This window comes from Merops nubicus, unplaced genomic scaffold (assembly GCF_000691845.1).
Source record: "Merops nubicus isolate BGI_N331 unplaced genomic scaffold, ASM69184v1 scaffold20794, whole genome shotgun sequence".
In the NCBI taxonomy this organism is placed as follows: Eukaryota; Metazoa; Chordata; class Aves; order Coraciiformes; family Meropidae; genus Merops; species Merops nubicus.
Window position 1 is genome coordinate 8,248 of NW_008606721.1, and position 17,442 is coordinate 25,689.

At 44.7% G+C, this 17,442-nt stretch overlaps 1 protein-coding gene across 1 annotated transcript in view; it reads right to left on the reverse strand.

Moving 5' to 3' along the window:
* Nucleotides 1-17,442, reverse strand: part of LOC103772420 (transcriptional activator GLI3-like) — a 187,193-nt gene that overhangs the window by 836 nt on the left and 168,915 nt on the right. The window contains 6 exon segments of the mRNA XM_008939750.1: nucleotides 5-745; nucleotides 747-1,500; nucleotides 2,694-3,021; nucleotides 6,252-6,542; nucleotides 8,793-8,957; nucleotides 9,533-9,682. Of these exon segments, the coding sequence (XP_008937998.1) occupies nucleotides 5-745; nucleotides 747-1,500; nucleotides 2,694-3,021; nucleotides 6,252-6,542; nucleotides 8,793-8,957; nucleotides 9,533-9,682 (2,429 nt within the window).

The window sequence follows — 17,442 nt, forward strand, 5'->3', positions numbered from 1 at the left end:
CCTGCTCTGCATCCCGTTTGCCATCACGGTGGGTTGATCGCCGGATGCCACGGGATGGCCGAAATTCTGCTGGTTCCCACTCATTGGCATGCTGCTGTTTCTCAGCTTCTGCCCTTGAACTGCCATGCCACAGGAACTGTCCATGGGCCCAGGCATCATCGCCTGCCTGCCAACGCCTTCGCCGTACGGCTTGCTGCCTTCGCCGTACGGCTTGCTGGGCTGCAGGCCGAAGGGATTCCCAGCTCCGCCGCCAAGAGCCGCGCTGTGCTGCAGGGCGTAGGAGCCGCTGTTCTCCACCAGGCTCTGGCAGCCGTTCTGCTGGGCCACGCCGCTCCTCTCCAGGCTCTGCTGTTGCACCACCATATTGCTGTACAGTCCGAACGCCCGAGCGTGCTGCACCGCCGAGCGCTGGCCGCATTTCAGTTTTGAAGGAGATAAGTCAGAACTTCCCGAGCTCACTTCGTTCCACTGAATGGGCAAGTCGCTCTTGTTTGCCTCGGAGCCTGCCTGCTGACTGCTCGGTGGAGGGGCTTGGTCAAAGTTGCTGGGGTTGTTGTTTCCTAACGCCGAGCTGTGATGCATTTTGTTGCTGTCTAGGACACTGTTCAACAAGTGGTCGTACATGCCCTGGTTCTGGGAATTCAGATACTGAACCACGTCATCTGGCAGGAGATCCTCATCGTTCAGACTGCCACCCGCTTCCATTGTGGCAGGCCCCAGGGGGGCGTTCTCGCTGATGCTCGGAGCCAAAGCCGCGGAAGACGCCGCCCTCAGAGCGGGTGTAGTTCTGAAGAACAAGGTTGCGCTTTTCCGTGGATGGAGGCAAAGCAGGAGGGTTAAAGCTGTTAAGACTGTTGAAACGCTGGACCCTAGGGACAGAGAGGTTGTCGGAAGCCATTCTCACTGGATCGCTGGCTCTCCTTGTCCCATTTCCTAGAGCATCGTGAGACAGAAAATGCCTCCTGCTGTAACCGTTTGCCCCACCGTCACTACATCTTCGAGGGGCGTTCACTGGAGGCAGTGGAGACACTCCGGACTCCCTGCAGTCACCCAAGAGTGCCATCCTTGTTTTGAGGCTCATCCTCTCCATGTTAGGCAGTGGAGTCGGCGGGGGTCCACCAGTAGCTGCTGCATATTTAGCTTTCAGCCTGTATTGCTGGGCTGGGGTGAGGCTGAGGAGACCTGGCAGGTCATCACACTGGCTCGCCTCGCTGGAGCGCCGGGAGGCATCCGTCGAGATGGGGTCGTAGGAGTCCGCCACGCTCACGTTCTGTGGTCTTCCCTCTGCCTGGGAGGCGTCGCTGGACCTCCGGCTGGAGAAGCAAGGTGAGATTCCAGAGGACCTGCGGCTGCTCAGGTAGGCTGAACTGATGGTGCTGGTATTGCTGTCCCTCCTGTTCAGCATGTTCAACACGGTGATGTCCGTACTGGAAAGTTCGTTCCTGTTCGGCAGAATAGTCATGGATCCTCCTACGCTGCAGCTGCTGCTCGACTGGGTACCTGGAGGAAAATTTCACAGTTAATCAAACGGGCATCACCCAGAAACTGGGACAGAAAACTCCCTGCGAAGAAGTAAAGGAAATACAGAGGAAGAGCCTCAATCATCACAGCAAATCATAGCAGTGCTCTTTCTTGAAAGAAGTAGGGCTAAAAACTCTGTCCTTAGGTTAAAAGCTAATTCAGAGACTCAAGGGTAACATTTCAGTGCGAATCCCAGCACAAAATTTATAGGCCATAGCCACAAACTGTCATCAGCTGGCGTAGAGCTCCAGCCTGCAGTGCAGCTATGCTGACTGACGTGCCAGAAGGACACATTCGTAAGGGAGCTTTTTATAGGCAAAATATAATTGGGCAGGCACTTGCACGGAATGGCAAAACACACAAACTGGAGGCTATTCAAGGTCATTGCGAAGACTTCTTAAAGTAATCTTGAAATAACTCCTAACAACTGCAAAACATCTTTGCTGGTTTCCTTGTTTTGTTTTGTTTTGTTTTGAAGTAAACAGAATACATTTCTTAATTTTACATAGTTTCTTTGGAGTGAATGGGTTTCAGAAAACCTGGGCTGTCACTGCTGGGTGGAGTGCAGAAACCTACAGGCACGCTGTAGGCACTGCAGAGGCAGCAGGGACATACACTGGCATCAAGCAGCTCCTTGTGTGAAAACAACTACGGGTCTTCAGAGTTCAACCTCACCTTGCTCCCATTCATGGACAGCTGCCCGTTGTAGCAGCAGTACCTGTACATGTGATTACTTGTGTGCGTGGAAACAGCTTATTTAAAGGACAGCCCAACACATCTATGCAAAGGGTGCTCTGCTAAATCATCTGGAGTTATCTGAAAGACCTCCATACAGTAAACTGGCAGGCGTTTACTTCATCTGCCTCGCCTCAAAATAAGACAAGACTATGATGATCTTGGGTCTAAACCTTTAACTGCAGGGAAAATTTAAACCATGATGCATGACCTCCTTGCTGGCCTCTGTTCTGTAAAACATGGGACTACCAGAACTCTCTCAGGGTGGGCAGTAGGAGTTGTAACGAAGGGATAAACAGAAAGTGATCAATCTGCAAACCATTCTCACAGCTGCTGAGTCCCATAAGCTGCACTACTTTTTTGCCAGGGTTGCAAGAACTAGCAAGCAACAAACTGAAGGACAAAAAGCGTTACTACTCCTGTTATGTGTATCTCACCATTTCCTATGAGAGGCGGCAAGGTCGGGGCTTTGGAAGGTGGAACGGGGTTCAGTCTTGGAAGCATTCCATTAACTTGTTTCAACCTTTCTAATTTCACTTGCTCCATCCATTTGGTCCCTGTCATATTCCTCCTGGCCTGTAAGCCAAGTGCTGTGGTGGCTGTGGAAATGGTAGAGTCCATGATTGGGGTTTCATCGATGACACTGAGGTCTCCTACACTACCACCACTGGTCAGAGTAAGCTCGATCCCATTGTTGGAATAGTTGCTGATGGGGGACTGTTCGCTGCTGCATGTAGACTGACCACCAGGGCTTGGCTGAGATGTCTGTTGGAGTCAAGGAAGAAAGAAGAGAAAGTGAGGATTAAGCAAACAATGTTAACAAGAGCGTGTGTGGCAAATGCGGGTCTAAATGGAGTCAAAGAAACCCAAATGTAAAGGAAAGCTGAGCATTAAATGATGACAGTGATCATTCTTTAAGAGGCTTTCCAGATATTGATTTTAACTGCAGGGAATGCCAATGCAAAACTTGAGATTAAAATCCACTTTAATATCTTGCTGATAATATACATTATATCTACACGAGACATTTATTTCACTTATTCCCATAATTGCTTCTATCACCTCATGTCATTTCTGAGCATGTATGGATGGATACTCTGGGTATGTGCTGGGCCCAACTGAAGCTGCAGCTCAATAAACCAAATTATAACCCAGCCATGTTACGAGGTCTTATTTACACTGCTAGGCTTGCAGCAAGCAAACAAACAAACAAGACTCCAACAACACTGGAGTTTGGGTTTTTTTAATTAGACTTGTGGCTAAAGAATGTAAGTATTTTCCAAGCTTAAGGCTCATTGTTATGAGCAGTGGTTGGCCTGAAATGTTGGCATCTGATAAAACAGGGACAAAGCATCAGTGCAAAAAATACAGTATCATATTATCAGTACCCTGTGACCCTAGGAGTGCTGGGGTCTAACTTAAACCTCCTCTTACACCTAACTTACACCATCTTTGCTCTGAATCAAGAAGGTGATGATCTGCTGAATCAAATCCTTTGCTTCATTAGATCTTAAGATCTTAACAGTTTAAGTACACAGTACAGGCTGCTCATCTACAGGGATTTAAACCCACTGTGATAGCTTCTTCTTTCCTAACAGGCAGCGTCCCTGCTGCTCTAGCCAAATTCTTGCTGTGGGGAAACACAGGCTTGATTTATTTACTACACTCATACAGTTCGCATAAAAGAAGTGGAAAATTTCTCTGACAAATTGAAACACTCAGACAGATAGACAGACAGACAGAAAGACAGAAGTCTCTGGACATATCATCTCACTGCAGGCTGGTACAGCATGGTCACAAATCAGTGGGGCATGCAGTATCGTTTTGCTCCCAAGAACAGTTTCAGGTAAGTATTTCACTTTTGAGGTTTCTGCTGTGTTTTTTGGTTTTGGTTTGGTTTGGTTTGGTTTTTTTCCTGCCAGACTGTGTTTTTTATGCACATTTTACTGACATAAGCTAGCTAGAATTTCTGAGGTAGCAGTGATGGCTCTCATTTTTAACATCAATGAATGCAGACATAGATTCAAGGCACTGCTGTAGCTTCATATGCCCCTGAGGAGACCATTAAGATGCAATAACTATTTTATTATGTCTAACTTGAACAATGATACTTAGAATTTATGAGGCCACACTGAGCAAGTTCATTTCCAAATCCTGGCCATAGCAGATTTGGTGACAAGAATAGAAATAACAGTTATTATACAGAAGAGAGTTTGTGCTTCTGGACAATAGCTCTGTGCCATATGGAGGAAGACTAATAATGGTCAGAAGCCTGTTCTTGTAGCCACATGTCAGGAACTGTATTATGGGGAACATACATTTCTAAATGTGCAATACAGAAAATAATGGATGTCTCATCTAAAGGGGAAGGTACAAAGACATTTCTGAGGACATTCCACCAATATAAGCCAGATTTTTCACATGTTAAGTGTTGCAAAATTCTCGCAGAACATTACATTTGGGAATGAGTTTGATGGATTGCACATTACTAAATAAAGGAATGACTGGACAGCAGCAGAAGGCTAAAATAAAGACATAAATAATGTTGCAGTAAGAAAAACAGCAGAAAAGTTAAAATGCCCTCACCTTATTACCCACTGTCCTTAGGAAGATAGAACAAGACATTTAAGAGCATTAGACAGAAAAGACATTGGATTAGTTGAAAAACAGAAAATATATCTTAATTCATACAAGCATTGAAAAGCAGGACATACAGAATTGTTTTTAGAAGATATTTTTCAGTAATAAATACTTAATGCTATGTAAGCAATCAGCATTGGTAGCCCTCCCCTGCAAATTTGATGTTAAAAACCGTATAGGCTCAACGTGCCTCAATAATGCTGCAGATTTATCTAGTTAAGCAGGAGGGGAATGGGTCCTGTTCCTCTGTAATTTGAAGGTACTCATCACCAAAGATGGCAGAGGATCTCCTTTAGACTTCAGCAGGAGTTAACTCTGGGCCCTTGGAAGCTTCTAAGTTCAGGATTAATACTTCACAGTTTGGGCATAAGCCTTAGGCACAACACAGCAGTAACTCCTATTTCAGTAAGTAATCACTTTGAATTGCAGCATGATTAACAATATGAGCAGAATTTGGAGGGCTCAGACTTGTAGTCCCCAAAGGCTGGGTCCAGATGAATCATAGACCCAGAATTGGAAAGTGACAGCCTTTGCTAGTTTTAGCCTTTGTGAAGAGGATGGATGGCACATGAAATACAGGCAAATGAAATAAGAACTTCTTTGTTTAAGATAGCATGTCAAAAAATGGAATAAGGTCCTTCCAAGGTTCAAGGGTATAATGGTTCAATGCAATTCATTCAAGCAAAACAGTGAAGAGACCTGCAAAAACTCTTAATTCAGATCAATTCAGCTGCACTGGAATTAGGTTAAATTGGTCAAGTTAAAGCATCAGATTAACAGAAGAGGTCACATCACAACAGAGATGCTATCAAATGTTATTGAAAGAACTCCTGCTGTTTCAGAAAATAAATTTATCCTGCTTCAGTTTGATCCATGACCCAATAACCTCCAGCCCCTAAAATCTGGTTGTTTCCCCAGGTTCTCCAAAAATTATCAACATCAATATCATCATTTTAGTCTTCTGGACTTTGGGGCTTTTTTGCATTCTGTTCTTGAGCCTGCAGGACTCAAATTCTCTAACTTTCTTCTGTAAACAGAGTGGCAAACAATGCCTTTTAAAAAATGAAAACCGCGATTTTCTCATAATATGCTGGTTCCAAAAGATGGAGCTTTAAGAGAAACTATTGTGAGAGTTGCCCACATTACATTTACCGCATATTGCACAGACTAGACGTAATTGCTTTATTTGCTGTTTCTCAGGCTTTAGAAACATTTTACAATGTAAATGAAAAAGAAAACCCCACAAAAACTAATCTTGTGAGCAAGAGTTTATGGGCTTGAGCATTTCACAAATGGCTTGTTAGCTGGCTGCAAGAAGAAGGAGGACACAGGGGGAGGCACGGAGTATTGCATACCATTGGTTTTTCCGACTTGACCGCTTTCACTTGGAGGCATTCTTCACGCTTTGAGGTAGTGTTGCTGAGGTCCTTCTGCTCACCAATTGCACCCTGAGTCTGATGGCCTGGTGACCGGGTCTGGGAGTGGCTGCCTGGGTCCCTCGGTGGCGGAGGCCTCGGGTGAATATCTCCCCGCTGCTTTTTGGTGACGTGAGCCTCTGGGCCATGCACGGTCTTCACGTGCTTCCGCAGAGAACTGGGGTCTGTGTAGCGCTTCGTGCAGCCTGGTATCTTGCAAACATATGGTTTCTGCCAACACAGGAAAAACTTAAATTAGATCTAACTCCACATGAGACTCCTGAGGAGTTCCTCAGAGCACAGTTGGCATTACATGCTTTCACAGGGAATCTGGAATCTCATTTATGGTCTCTACAGTGACTGCACCCAGGCAAACCTACTAATTCCCCTTGGTTTCGAAGGCAGTCGTTAATGCTGCATAACTTGCAGAGGGCAGAGAATCTCATGATATGAACTGGCACAGCTTTGATCTGTCATCACAGAAGAGTCATAGAATCACTATGGTTGGTAAGGACTTCTAGGATCATCAAGTCCAACCTTCATCCCAACATTTCCCTAGCCACAACCACAGCCTCAAGTGCTACATCTATTCGTAGCACAGTCAACAGACCTATGGTCATTTATGAAGACTGGCCTAATTTTCTACCTTGCTCATTGCCCTCAGCAGTGTTACTCTGTTTCTAGTAGGCCCAGCACTTGCTCCTTGACATTCAAAGGAAAAACAACCCCCCTGAAATCATGCTGGGACATTTGTTCGGGTGTCATTATCTGAGGAGGCATTTTTTTCCTTCAGACCACCAGTATAATGTCAAAGCCCAGGATACAGAACCATAAGCATTTTCACATTGCAGCAATATGTGCACTAGTAGTATTAGTGCTACTCTCATAACTAATTGCTTTTTTTAAAACCGTCTCCCTTTGCCTGTGAATTTCTCTAGTTCACTAAGCAATGAAAAATAAATTAAATTTACTGTCTTATAATTTAACAAAGACTTTGTTCTTGTATTATGACAGGATTAGAAAGAAAAGTTGAGCCCTAAACACTAATTGCCTCAGGAAGCAAAGTATCACTCACTTTTATTACTGAACTGTTTCCATAAAAACTACAGTTTTGAAGTAGTATTTATACTAGCTCTCAAGAGAAAAAAACTATCCTCATGGAGAGTCCCTCAAAGTAAAAAAAAATTTCTTGGTGTCTTACTTTTAGACTTGAAATCCTAATCTTAAAACACAGGCAGCACAGGTCATGTCTATAAGTTTGAGAGGATCTTGCTCATCAACTAGGCAACAAACAGATGGGTTCAGACAATGAGAGGAAAAAAAGCTCAGTCAGCTATTGGTGAGACTTGGTGAAGCACCTCGTACCTTGGTGACAACTCACAAAACTGCTGCCAGCCTTCAGAACAGTTGTTGGCTGGGCTGCTGAGAGCATGCACTGCAGGGACAGGGCAAACTCTGAGATGTGCAATGCTCTCTGCTTCCCTTGTGACTCAGGAGATGCTGCAGGGACCCGGGGCTGCAAGGAGATGAATGCTCCCAGGAGATTCTACCAGTCCTAGTGAATGCCTGCAATGAAGCTGGCAGACAGCTAGAGAAGGACACAAGCCTTGTGGAAATGGATATAGCTGCTGTGGTTTCCATCCCACACAGTCATCATGCTGGTACATCCTGCCTGCCCTTCCAGTACTTCCAGGTTTAGGCTAGAGCTGAAGCAGTAGAGGGACAGGTCATGGAGGAGAGCCTGGGCTCCAAGAAGGGAGACTGAGATGATGTGTAACCTGAATATGTCCCAAAACAGGGGCAAGGCACGAAGATGGTGTGATTCCTTAAGGAGGGGGCAGGAGCAGCAGGGAACACACAGTAACCAAGAGCTGTTACACTGCGAGTTCGGGAGATGGCTGTGACTGGTTTGCTGAGAGCTCCAATCCCCTCCGCTGCACCCCCACGCCATTGGCCTTCTTCAGGACGGGCAGAAAGCGCCAAACAGCCCAGCCAAGAGGGAGAAGGCCTAACTCAGAACTCACAGGCAATTCAAATTCTCCCAACCCTGGAGACCTCTAGAGCTGTCCACAGCAGCCCAAGAGGAGGCTGTGAGATGTGGGGCAGCTCCATCTCGGCTGCCACCAGGTGTCACCACCAACCCAGGCCAAGAGAAGTGTGCCGGGCCCTGGACCAACCCCTCAGGTCTGGAGGGAAAAACGTCCCAGCTTTCCAGGGAATACAGAATCTGTCCCTGGTTAACTTGTGTGTTGCCATTAGACCCTTTATTCAAACCTCTCTTACACCGAATAAAATTACCTGTAGCCTCTTTAGGTCTGTACAACACAGGAATGATGTGCTGGGAAGAGTCATCCAGAACTTGTATTCCTCCCAGGCTGCTCAGGGTTTCAGTGCCTGTCCTCTCTAACACATTGCTGTGACATCGTTTTAAGTCTGTCCAACACCAAATTTTATTAATTCTTTGAAGCTGTGCTTGCTTACCTCATTGGAATGAGTCCTGTTTTGGTGCTTGGCCCTGTCAGACGCATTGGAGAAAGCTTTGTTGCAGCCTTCATGTTCACACACATATGGTTTCTCTCCAGTGTGAGATCTCAAGTGCGTTTTCAAGTTTTCTAGTCTGGAGTAGGCCTTTGTACAACCTTCAAACTGCAGACAAGAATTAAGTCTGGGTTAAATTTAACCTTCGGACTTGCAGGAAATAGTAAAAGCCGACCTTTAAAAGTTTAGAAACTTTCCAAGCCTTCATAACCTTGCACAGTACAATTCTTTTTTTTTTTTTTATTCGCTGGATTTTAATTTTACCAAGGCAAACCCCACCACAGCTCAAGTTAAAATGCTTCCAGCATTACGTAAATCTTCTCTTACAGGAGAGCACACTATTTGTGTACATCATCTAAGCAATTCACTGCTAAGTCATTAGGAGGCTGCTGGCCACCAAGAATACCCAGATCTGTAAGAGAAAGTGCTTTCAATAATTAAGCAAACTGAGCCCTGTTTAATAATGCCTTTTGGAGCTTCTCTGAACTGCAAACTTGAAGAACCAGGCCAAATTATCCAGTGAATCCCCCCTCCTTAAGCCCTTGTCACCTGGGTGAGCTGGCTAATGAAGCAGACATGGTAGACTCTTCTCCAACAAATGTCTGAGGGACAAGAGATCAGGGAAGGCAGCATGTGAGCTGCTCTGCTCCCTGGACAGCCTCAGCTCAGCCCCCTTTACTCACAGTGCATTTGTGTGGCTTCTCCCCTGTATGTCTCCTCATGTGGACCACCAGCATGTACTGGGCTTTGAATGGTTTCTGCTCCCGGGAACAGTCCAGCCACCGGCACACAAACTCTTTCTTCTCACCGTGTATGTGGTCGTTGTTTATGTGCTGTTTGGGTAGAAAGGAGGTTACAGCTTAAGAGAGATGTAATGTTGTCATCAGCCTTACCAACAGCTTCACACCACAACAGCACCAGAGGCTCAGCTGTGAACCAGGATCCTGTGGTACTAGAGGAGTAAGAAGATTGCTCTCCAAAGCGACCACAGGGTTCAAATTATACATCTCACAGAAGTCCACTAAGGCTCATCCATTTGTTTCTACTGACATGAACAGGCTTTGGAGCAAGGCTCAGGGAGACAGGCTGTTAAATGGATCCTGGATAATCTCATGCATGGCACCACTGGTACGATTCACACTGAGTAAGCCTTAAACTTAAGTGCTGCTCAACACAGACAAGGTTTACATAATCAGGCCTTTAAAAACATATCCTCCAATGTGAAAAATCAACAGGACTGCTCTAACAAGTTTTCAACAAAGACTTTTAACTCACTCCCAACTATCCATATTTTATTTCAGTAAATGTACTGGGCTAGGGTACCTAAACTAATGTTGTGGTGGGGGAAGCAAAACCGTACACACTGTAGTAACAAAAAACTCTGACTACCCAACTCACTCTCCGGGTCTCTGTTGGAGAAACCCTGTCTCAGAGCTTTCCCCACTGCTGTACTTTCTAGCATAGCTTGCTAGCTGTGCCACTAGATGGCTGCCTTTCTCAGCAAATGCCATTATTTCCATTAAGGTACTAGACAAAATCCTTCCAGAGTTTATATGTGATCATAGCACAGGGATGAAATCCCTATCTACTCCGTAAGCAGCTCACATAAAAATCCAGATGTACAGAAACTCAGTAGTTCATACTGGAACACAAAGAAGATAATCCTGATCTTTTCTAAAGTCCTGAAAACAATCAGAAAACCAAATAAAATCACTTATGTTCACAATTATGTGGCATTGCCATGGCAAACAGATGTGCACTGCCTATAAAAGATGACTGCTCTTTTTCTCTTCCTGAAACTTTATTGCCTTTTCTTAAGAGTTGTGATGGGGTGCAGAGTGCAGATGTGCTGGACAACGTACAACATGTAATCTGCAGGAGTTTATGTCTCCAGTGCAGATCTCTAATCCACTCATACTACACATGCCTGAACCAAGAGTGTACAGATGCCCTGTGCTGGGAAACGGCATCAGGAGAGTACAACGAGGTTAATGCACGCAAGTCGTTCCTGAAAGAGAAAGAATTAACAGGACAAAACTCAACGTGCTACGGTAATTCTTGGCCAAATCTTTCTGTAAACATTACAGACTGTGAGGAGTTTTTTGGTTAAACCTACACAGCCAAGAGGGAAAAGAAAACTGAGTGTGTGACACAGGCTTTCCATTTGATACAGAAACTTCAAGGCTGGTTCAATCAGTTCACAACAGCACCTCCCTTTATCTCCCGCTGTGCGGACACTCAGGCACTGTGGATGCTCTTTCAGATAAATTCTCCATAGGACACTTTTTCTCTTTGTCCCTGCAAATGAGCTTGCTCCTTGCCCTCCAGACCTCTAGCCTGTATCAGCATGAGCATCCTCTAAAACTGGCCTTTCTCATGGGTTTCTCATTGGGAAGTCCCTTCCCCAATCCCTCCCCAGCCCAGGCTCACTGCAGCTCACCATCTCATTCTCATTCAAGATCTCTGAGAATAAAACCTAGAAGAAATGAGCCCACGATATCATCCACGAATCTGGGTAATTTCTTTAGCTCTCAGGTGAGCTGCTTGATTGCTTTTTGCAGGAGGGTGATAATTTAGCAGACCTATCAATATTCACAAATACTGGAAGTCTGGTCTGGCAAAAGACATTTGCTAGACTTTAAATCAGCACAGGTAAGAGGTCTAGAGCAGAAACCAGCAGTGCTCTCAGGTAAGGAGATTCACAGTGTTTGTAACCCTGACCATGTAGGGCCAGATGCAAACGTCCTCAACGCACTCCAGTTAGGGTTTGAAAACTCACCAGCCTTCTGCTACAGACACCCAGGCAGAACTATATCAATACAGAACAGGAACCAGATCTACACCAGGAATTTTATCATTATCATTTGGCAGCAACAGTGTGAAATGTTTACAGCATGTGTAAAGGAAGAGGGAGGTCTCACTGAGCAAACAACGGCAATTAGAAAAGTTCAGAAGTTTGTGAACTCTGGCATTCAGGTTCTTTGACTCAGATAATTACCTTTGGATTTTGCACGGTGTTTTTGGCTCCCTGGTCTCTATTATGAGAGGGAATGAATAGTTTTGAGCTTGTAAAACAAAGAACAGTCAGGAATAAGAGTATTATGCAAAGCAGAAGCTTTGGTGGAGTACAATAAGGATTTATAGGGTTTCAATTTATAATCTGTTTGTAACCTTATTACACCCATGAAATGTCACATTCCAGGGACTAGATCAGAAGGATTTTTTTTTCCTGGTGAAATTGAATTTTGATGCAGTTTCAGGGTGTGAAAAGGCTTTTCTTTTAATTTTGTAGGCCCAAACCTGGTAGTTTTACTAACGTGGGTAATCCTTATTACAGTAAATAGGCGCATGAAAGCCAATGACATTACTCCCTAGCGTCAGGTTTGCTAACATAAGGCTCTGAAGCACCAGCTCTGTATTATTAAGAATTTCTGACCTGAAAAAAAAAAAAAACCACATTAAAGGCTGGAATTCTACTAGCTATCTCCCATTGCACACAGCTCCAAAAAGCTGCTAAACAGGGGTCATTTGCAGACTACCAGTCACTTTCATGCCACTTCAATGCTCATTACCAAACCTCAGTCTGTCCTGGCTCATTTTCTTTTCTTCAAAAAATGTTGCTATTATCATTCAGGTCCAAAATACTCTAAAATGAACAGAAGGAGCTGACCTAAATACTGATTTTGGTGTCAGAATGCCCTGGCTTTCAAGGAGGAAGCTCTGAGATGGATTGCAATTCCAGAGGAAAAAAAAAAAAACCCACCACACTCATTGAAATCCAGGCTGAAGTTGGCTTGCCATCTCTACTGGCAGAACTCAAATAACAGAGGTAACAGGGAGCACAACCTGCAGTTCCTGTAAGCATAAATGCTTACATGGTAAGAAATGCTATTTAGAAAGGGAACACCTTAAATCACATATGTTCTCATATAATCAATGTACACAGTACGTGCTACTCCATATTGCAGCAGATGATGCAAGGTGACACTGGAAGTAGGATCTGCAATAATCTTAGTGTTCCATTTCCCTTCTCCACATGGTTTTTAGAAGAAAGGAGTACGTAAGTATTTCCTAGCTGACTGCTTGGTACCTGTTAGCTATTCTATACATAAACAAAGGCCAAATGTGCTCTCACAGTAGTCAAACAGCAGGAGGAAAGCCTCTTCATACCAGTGGAATGAGTTCAGAACAACAGAAAAAGAATGATTGGCACCTGCAACTGAGATTGCATCTGTAAGCAAAGTGTTATTTGGTGGATAATGTGGAAAATATTGTGAAAATCTCCTGTTTCTGCTTTCTAACTTAGATACATTACCCTAGTGTATGCTAGGAGAAAACTGGGGAGATACCATGTTGTGTTGGTATAATGTGCAAAGTTAGTGGCCGAGCAGAAGGCATATCACTGTTGCCAAAAATTGCTTTAGTTTCAATTATACAATGCCAATTTCAGACTTTCACCTTCTCACAGTTATCTCCCTGTATTGTAAAAACTTTAACAGGACGTGCTAAGTAACTTCTTACTACGCCTGACTACTGACAGCAAGCATAAGCAGCATGTAAGTCACCTCCTAGCAGAAACCTGCCCTTGGTCTGCAGTGCCACAAGAAGCCCCTCAAGCCAGCAGAGCTGCTGCACGTGCTGTGCAGGAGCAGCAGAGGCACCAACTGCCATGGAGCTGCCGGGCACGGCTCACCCCACAGCCAGCCTGAGCCCACGGGCTGCAGAGAGGGAAAGGGCAGAGGCTGTGTCCAGCAGGAACAGACTGCCCACCCCCGAGCCTCCCTTGGGAGGGGATGAGCTGTCCCTGACCTGTGCGTCTGCAGGGAACGCTCTCCTTTATGTGTTTTGCACAGGGGATGTAGCTCTGTCCTTAAGCCCACATAGGGCTAGAAACAGAAGGCAGGTTCCTGGTCACAAGGCACATCCCTCCCAGGGCAAGCCCTGCTACACACAATCCTGGTCACAAATGGAGCAAGCTGCGTCTCCTGAGTGCGTTGGTGATCTGCTCCCTCTGCTCTCAGTGGAAGGCTCTTCTAGGAACTCACTCCTCTGCTGGTTAGCAACTAATTTCTAGCTTCGATTTATTCACAGCCAATTTATATTCATTTGTTCTTGTGCCAACACCATCCTCAGCTTAAACAGCTCTGCTGGTGTGTATTTCCCTCCCCCCTCCACCCCAACTAGCTGACAACACTCTCCTCTCTGCCTGCATTTGGTGGATTAAATAAGCTGGTTCCTTCTGGTCTTCTCTAGGATGACCAAGTGCTTCAAAATTCCCTGTCCTTGCTTGGGTTTAAGCATAGACCTCCCCTTTGCTTTGGACTTGAGACCATTACCAAAGCATCCAAGTACCTCACATTTTGTGAATGTACTCCTCCTAACAACAAACCTTGGGAAATGGCACCTTCTCCTAAGGCCACAGGAGAGGCAGAGACCTAAGGCCCAGGAAAGAAGTGTTTACATCCCTGATTCCCCTAGAAGTAGTCACTTGTTCATGAGTGGTGTGTGTACTTACGAGGTTCTTGACCCCTACAGCTTCCTGAGATACCCAAGCGATTGTAAAAGGCGTATCAGTATGCAGAAAAGTGACAGGACAGCACTTAAGCAAGAACCCATGCTTGCCTGCTCCCCAGGGATGCAGTCCATGGCTCATCACCGTGCCTCGCTACCATTTTAGGTAGTCAGGCAACTAAGAGATGACATCAGGCAGGCCTCCCTACCATCTCATTAACATCTCAATGAAGATTAACTCCATGATCCACAGCAAGATGGACAGACAAAAGCTTTGTAAAGAAGTCAGGATATAAAGGAGGTCCTGATGAGGCAGGAAATATCCTGTGACAATAGAAATCCCACTGTGTGGAGGAAAAAAAAGAACGTGCATCTCCATGGAGTGAAATCCCCACAAGACTTTTCGGACACATTCCAATCACTGCCATTGAGTGTCTCTCTAACCTCTGTGACTCTGTCGGAACAATGCAGGTATTTTCATTTCCTCCTATCTGCTGGAAAATAGGTATGGATCCCGTCTGCCCTTTGCCTACTGAAGAACATTTGCAGGCACAACCAGACTAAACAACCACAAGAGACTCCTGTCTCCACCCTGCTGCACAAGTCAAGAGTATGCTTTTGACCTCGTGTCCTTAGGGTGGCATAAGTACTTAAGCCATTTTTAGTTCCTGAGACGGAAGAAGCACTTAAGCTGCTTTAAACCTTTATGGTGGCATAAATGCTTAAGCTGGCTGCAGCTCCTAAAGTCAACTCGAAGCTGTAGCTACACAAGAAGAACTCTGCTCTCCTGCGTAGGCACAGGCCTGTGGAGAGGCTCAGATCACTATCTCCACTCCTGTTTCCTCGCCTTTGGATGCATTTATTGTTATTCTGTTCAATTTCTTGCGGCTGTCTTGCATACTTTATGGAAGATTTAAGAAATGCTGTTGTGACAGATCTCTGCTGACGCTGATTAGCAACACAACAATCTGCTGATCTGGCCCAAGGCAGGTCAGCGCCTCGACAGTCTTGACACCGTTGCTGAAATGGAATATCCACAGTTGAAATCAGCTGGATCTTAAAATCACTGCACGGCCATTTCCTCTGTGTATAACGAATGCACTAACTGCTCTGTCTGCACGCTGCACTCCTCACCTCCCAGTGTCTGATCTTGGCATTCCATCTCAGTACTTAATTCTCAAAGTTTTCCACTAGTAACAAATGAAGCCCCTGTTCCTCCTAGGTTTGGTCATGACCATAAATCTAAATGAGGACTAGGGCCATGCCACATTATAGTAATCAGATATTTAGGGGTTAAATGTGAAAGTATTAACAATATTATCCAAATTGTAAAAAAATTGTACTACAAATGTTTCTAACTAACTCCAATGTGACTCAAGAACTTTTACTCATTAAGAAAAATCCAATCACTAAATAAAGTTTTAGTCAGAAGGATGGTTATTTCAAAAAGGATTGAAGTATGTGGTTAATAGTAAATATAACTTCCACTATTTCACAAACTTAATATAAGAATTCTATGTCCATGCTTTATAAATGAGACAGTCTACAGAAGTAGATGGACAGTGATGACAGGCACGGAAGGGCAGCATGGAAACCGATGGCTGGAAGACAGGACAGAAACAGTAGGAAAGGAGGAAAGTGGCAGGTGAGGGGGATCACATCATGTTCTGGCTGTGCTGAGACACTGCATGGTTCTGCCCCGTAACAGCTCATCACCTTTTCTTAGCAAGATGTTGCTGTACTGCCAATCTCACTGCCTCAATAGCTCATGAACTGCTTGTTCACCTGCCTGGGCCTGAAGGGCCTGGGTTAATCTGGCTGGTTGGACTCCAGCATCAGAGGGAGCATTCCCATGCGAAGGGCAGACAGAGTGAACCTCACAGATGTGGTAACACACAGGTGGGGTCAACAGCTGTCTGGGGCCAGCACAGTTGCCACTGGGAGAAGACCAGTTTGAGAGTTAGATTTGAAAATGTATTAAAGATCTGGGGTCAGTGAAACACACAGAAAAAGACTGGTCTTGTCTCATGGGGCATACAAATTTGGAAGCGAGGAATGCAGAAAGACTGAGAGCAGTCAAACTAATCATAATTAATGAACATTTACATTTTATGGAGTTTACTATAATCCTGAGCAAGAGTCATCTTTTTGCCCCAAATGCCATTTAATCAAGCCATAGCAAATCAAATTATTTTTTTATGTCTAGGCTTGGAGAAATCCTGTTCTCTGAATGTAAAACTGCATTAGCAATAAGCAGTAATATGCCAATTCAAAGGACATAGCCCAGCAGGACTGTTTTCTTCTCACCTCCCTGTTTCAGCTGAAAATACAGGTCTGGTTATTTTTTTTCCCCATCTCTCTGCACTAACAACAGCAATAAAAGTTCTCAATCCCCAAGTTTAAAAAAGGATGTTTTCTTTCCGCTTCTCCTTTTGTTCTCTTGCAATAAATTCTGTAGTTGTCTTCATTGCCTATCAATAGGTTAAACATAGCCAACATGTATGTTTAAATGCTAAAGACAGAGCAGTCCCCAAGGATACGTCAACCATTGGCTCTTGTACAAAGAAAATACTGTATTTTGCTCAGAAGAGCTTTCTGTGGCAATTTAAACACAGTGAGACAGACACAATATCCTGGAGAGAGGAAAACCTGCCTTATTACATTCCTGACCCAAGAGAAAGGATCTGCCCTTAGGACATAAAGAGAATCCATGGGGGGGAAAAAAAAAGAAAAAAGTTATCTAATCCTAAAAATAAAGACAGTGGTTCATAATACAGCGTGACCTTCTTTTAATCCCTCACATCGTAGTTATGTAGTAGTGTGGATGTGATATAACACCAAGAGGGCAAACCCAGCTTGCTCACCAGGCTGGGCACTGATCCCCTCAGCCTGTATCTGCGTTTCCAGGTTTTGGACAACTTTTTGGTAGGCTCTGGGGTATTCTGTGGCGGGAATGGAACTTATGGGATATTGCGGGGATTCTTTCCCAATAAGATCACATCTTGTTCTTGTTTCATTTAATAGACGTATGTTCATGTATAGAGTACAGTTAAGTCTGTTTGCAGAAGTGGAGCTCCATCCA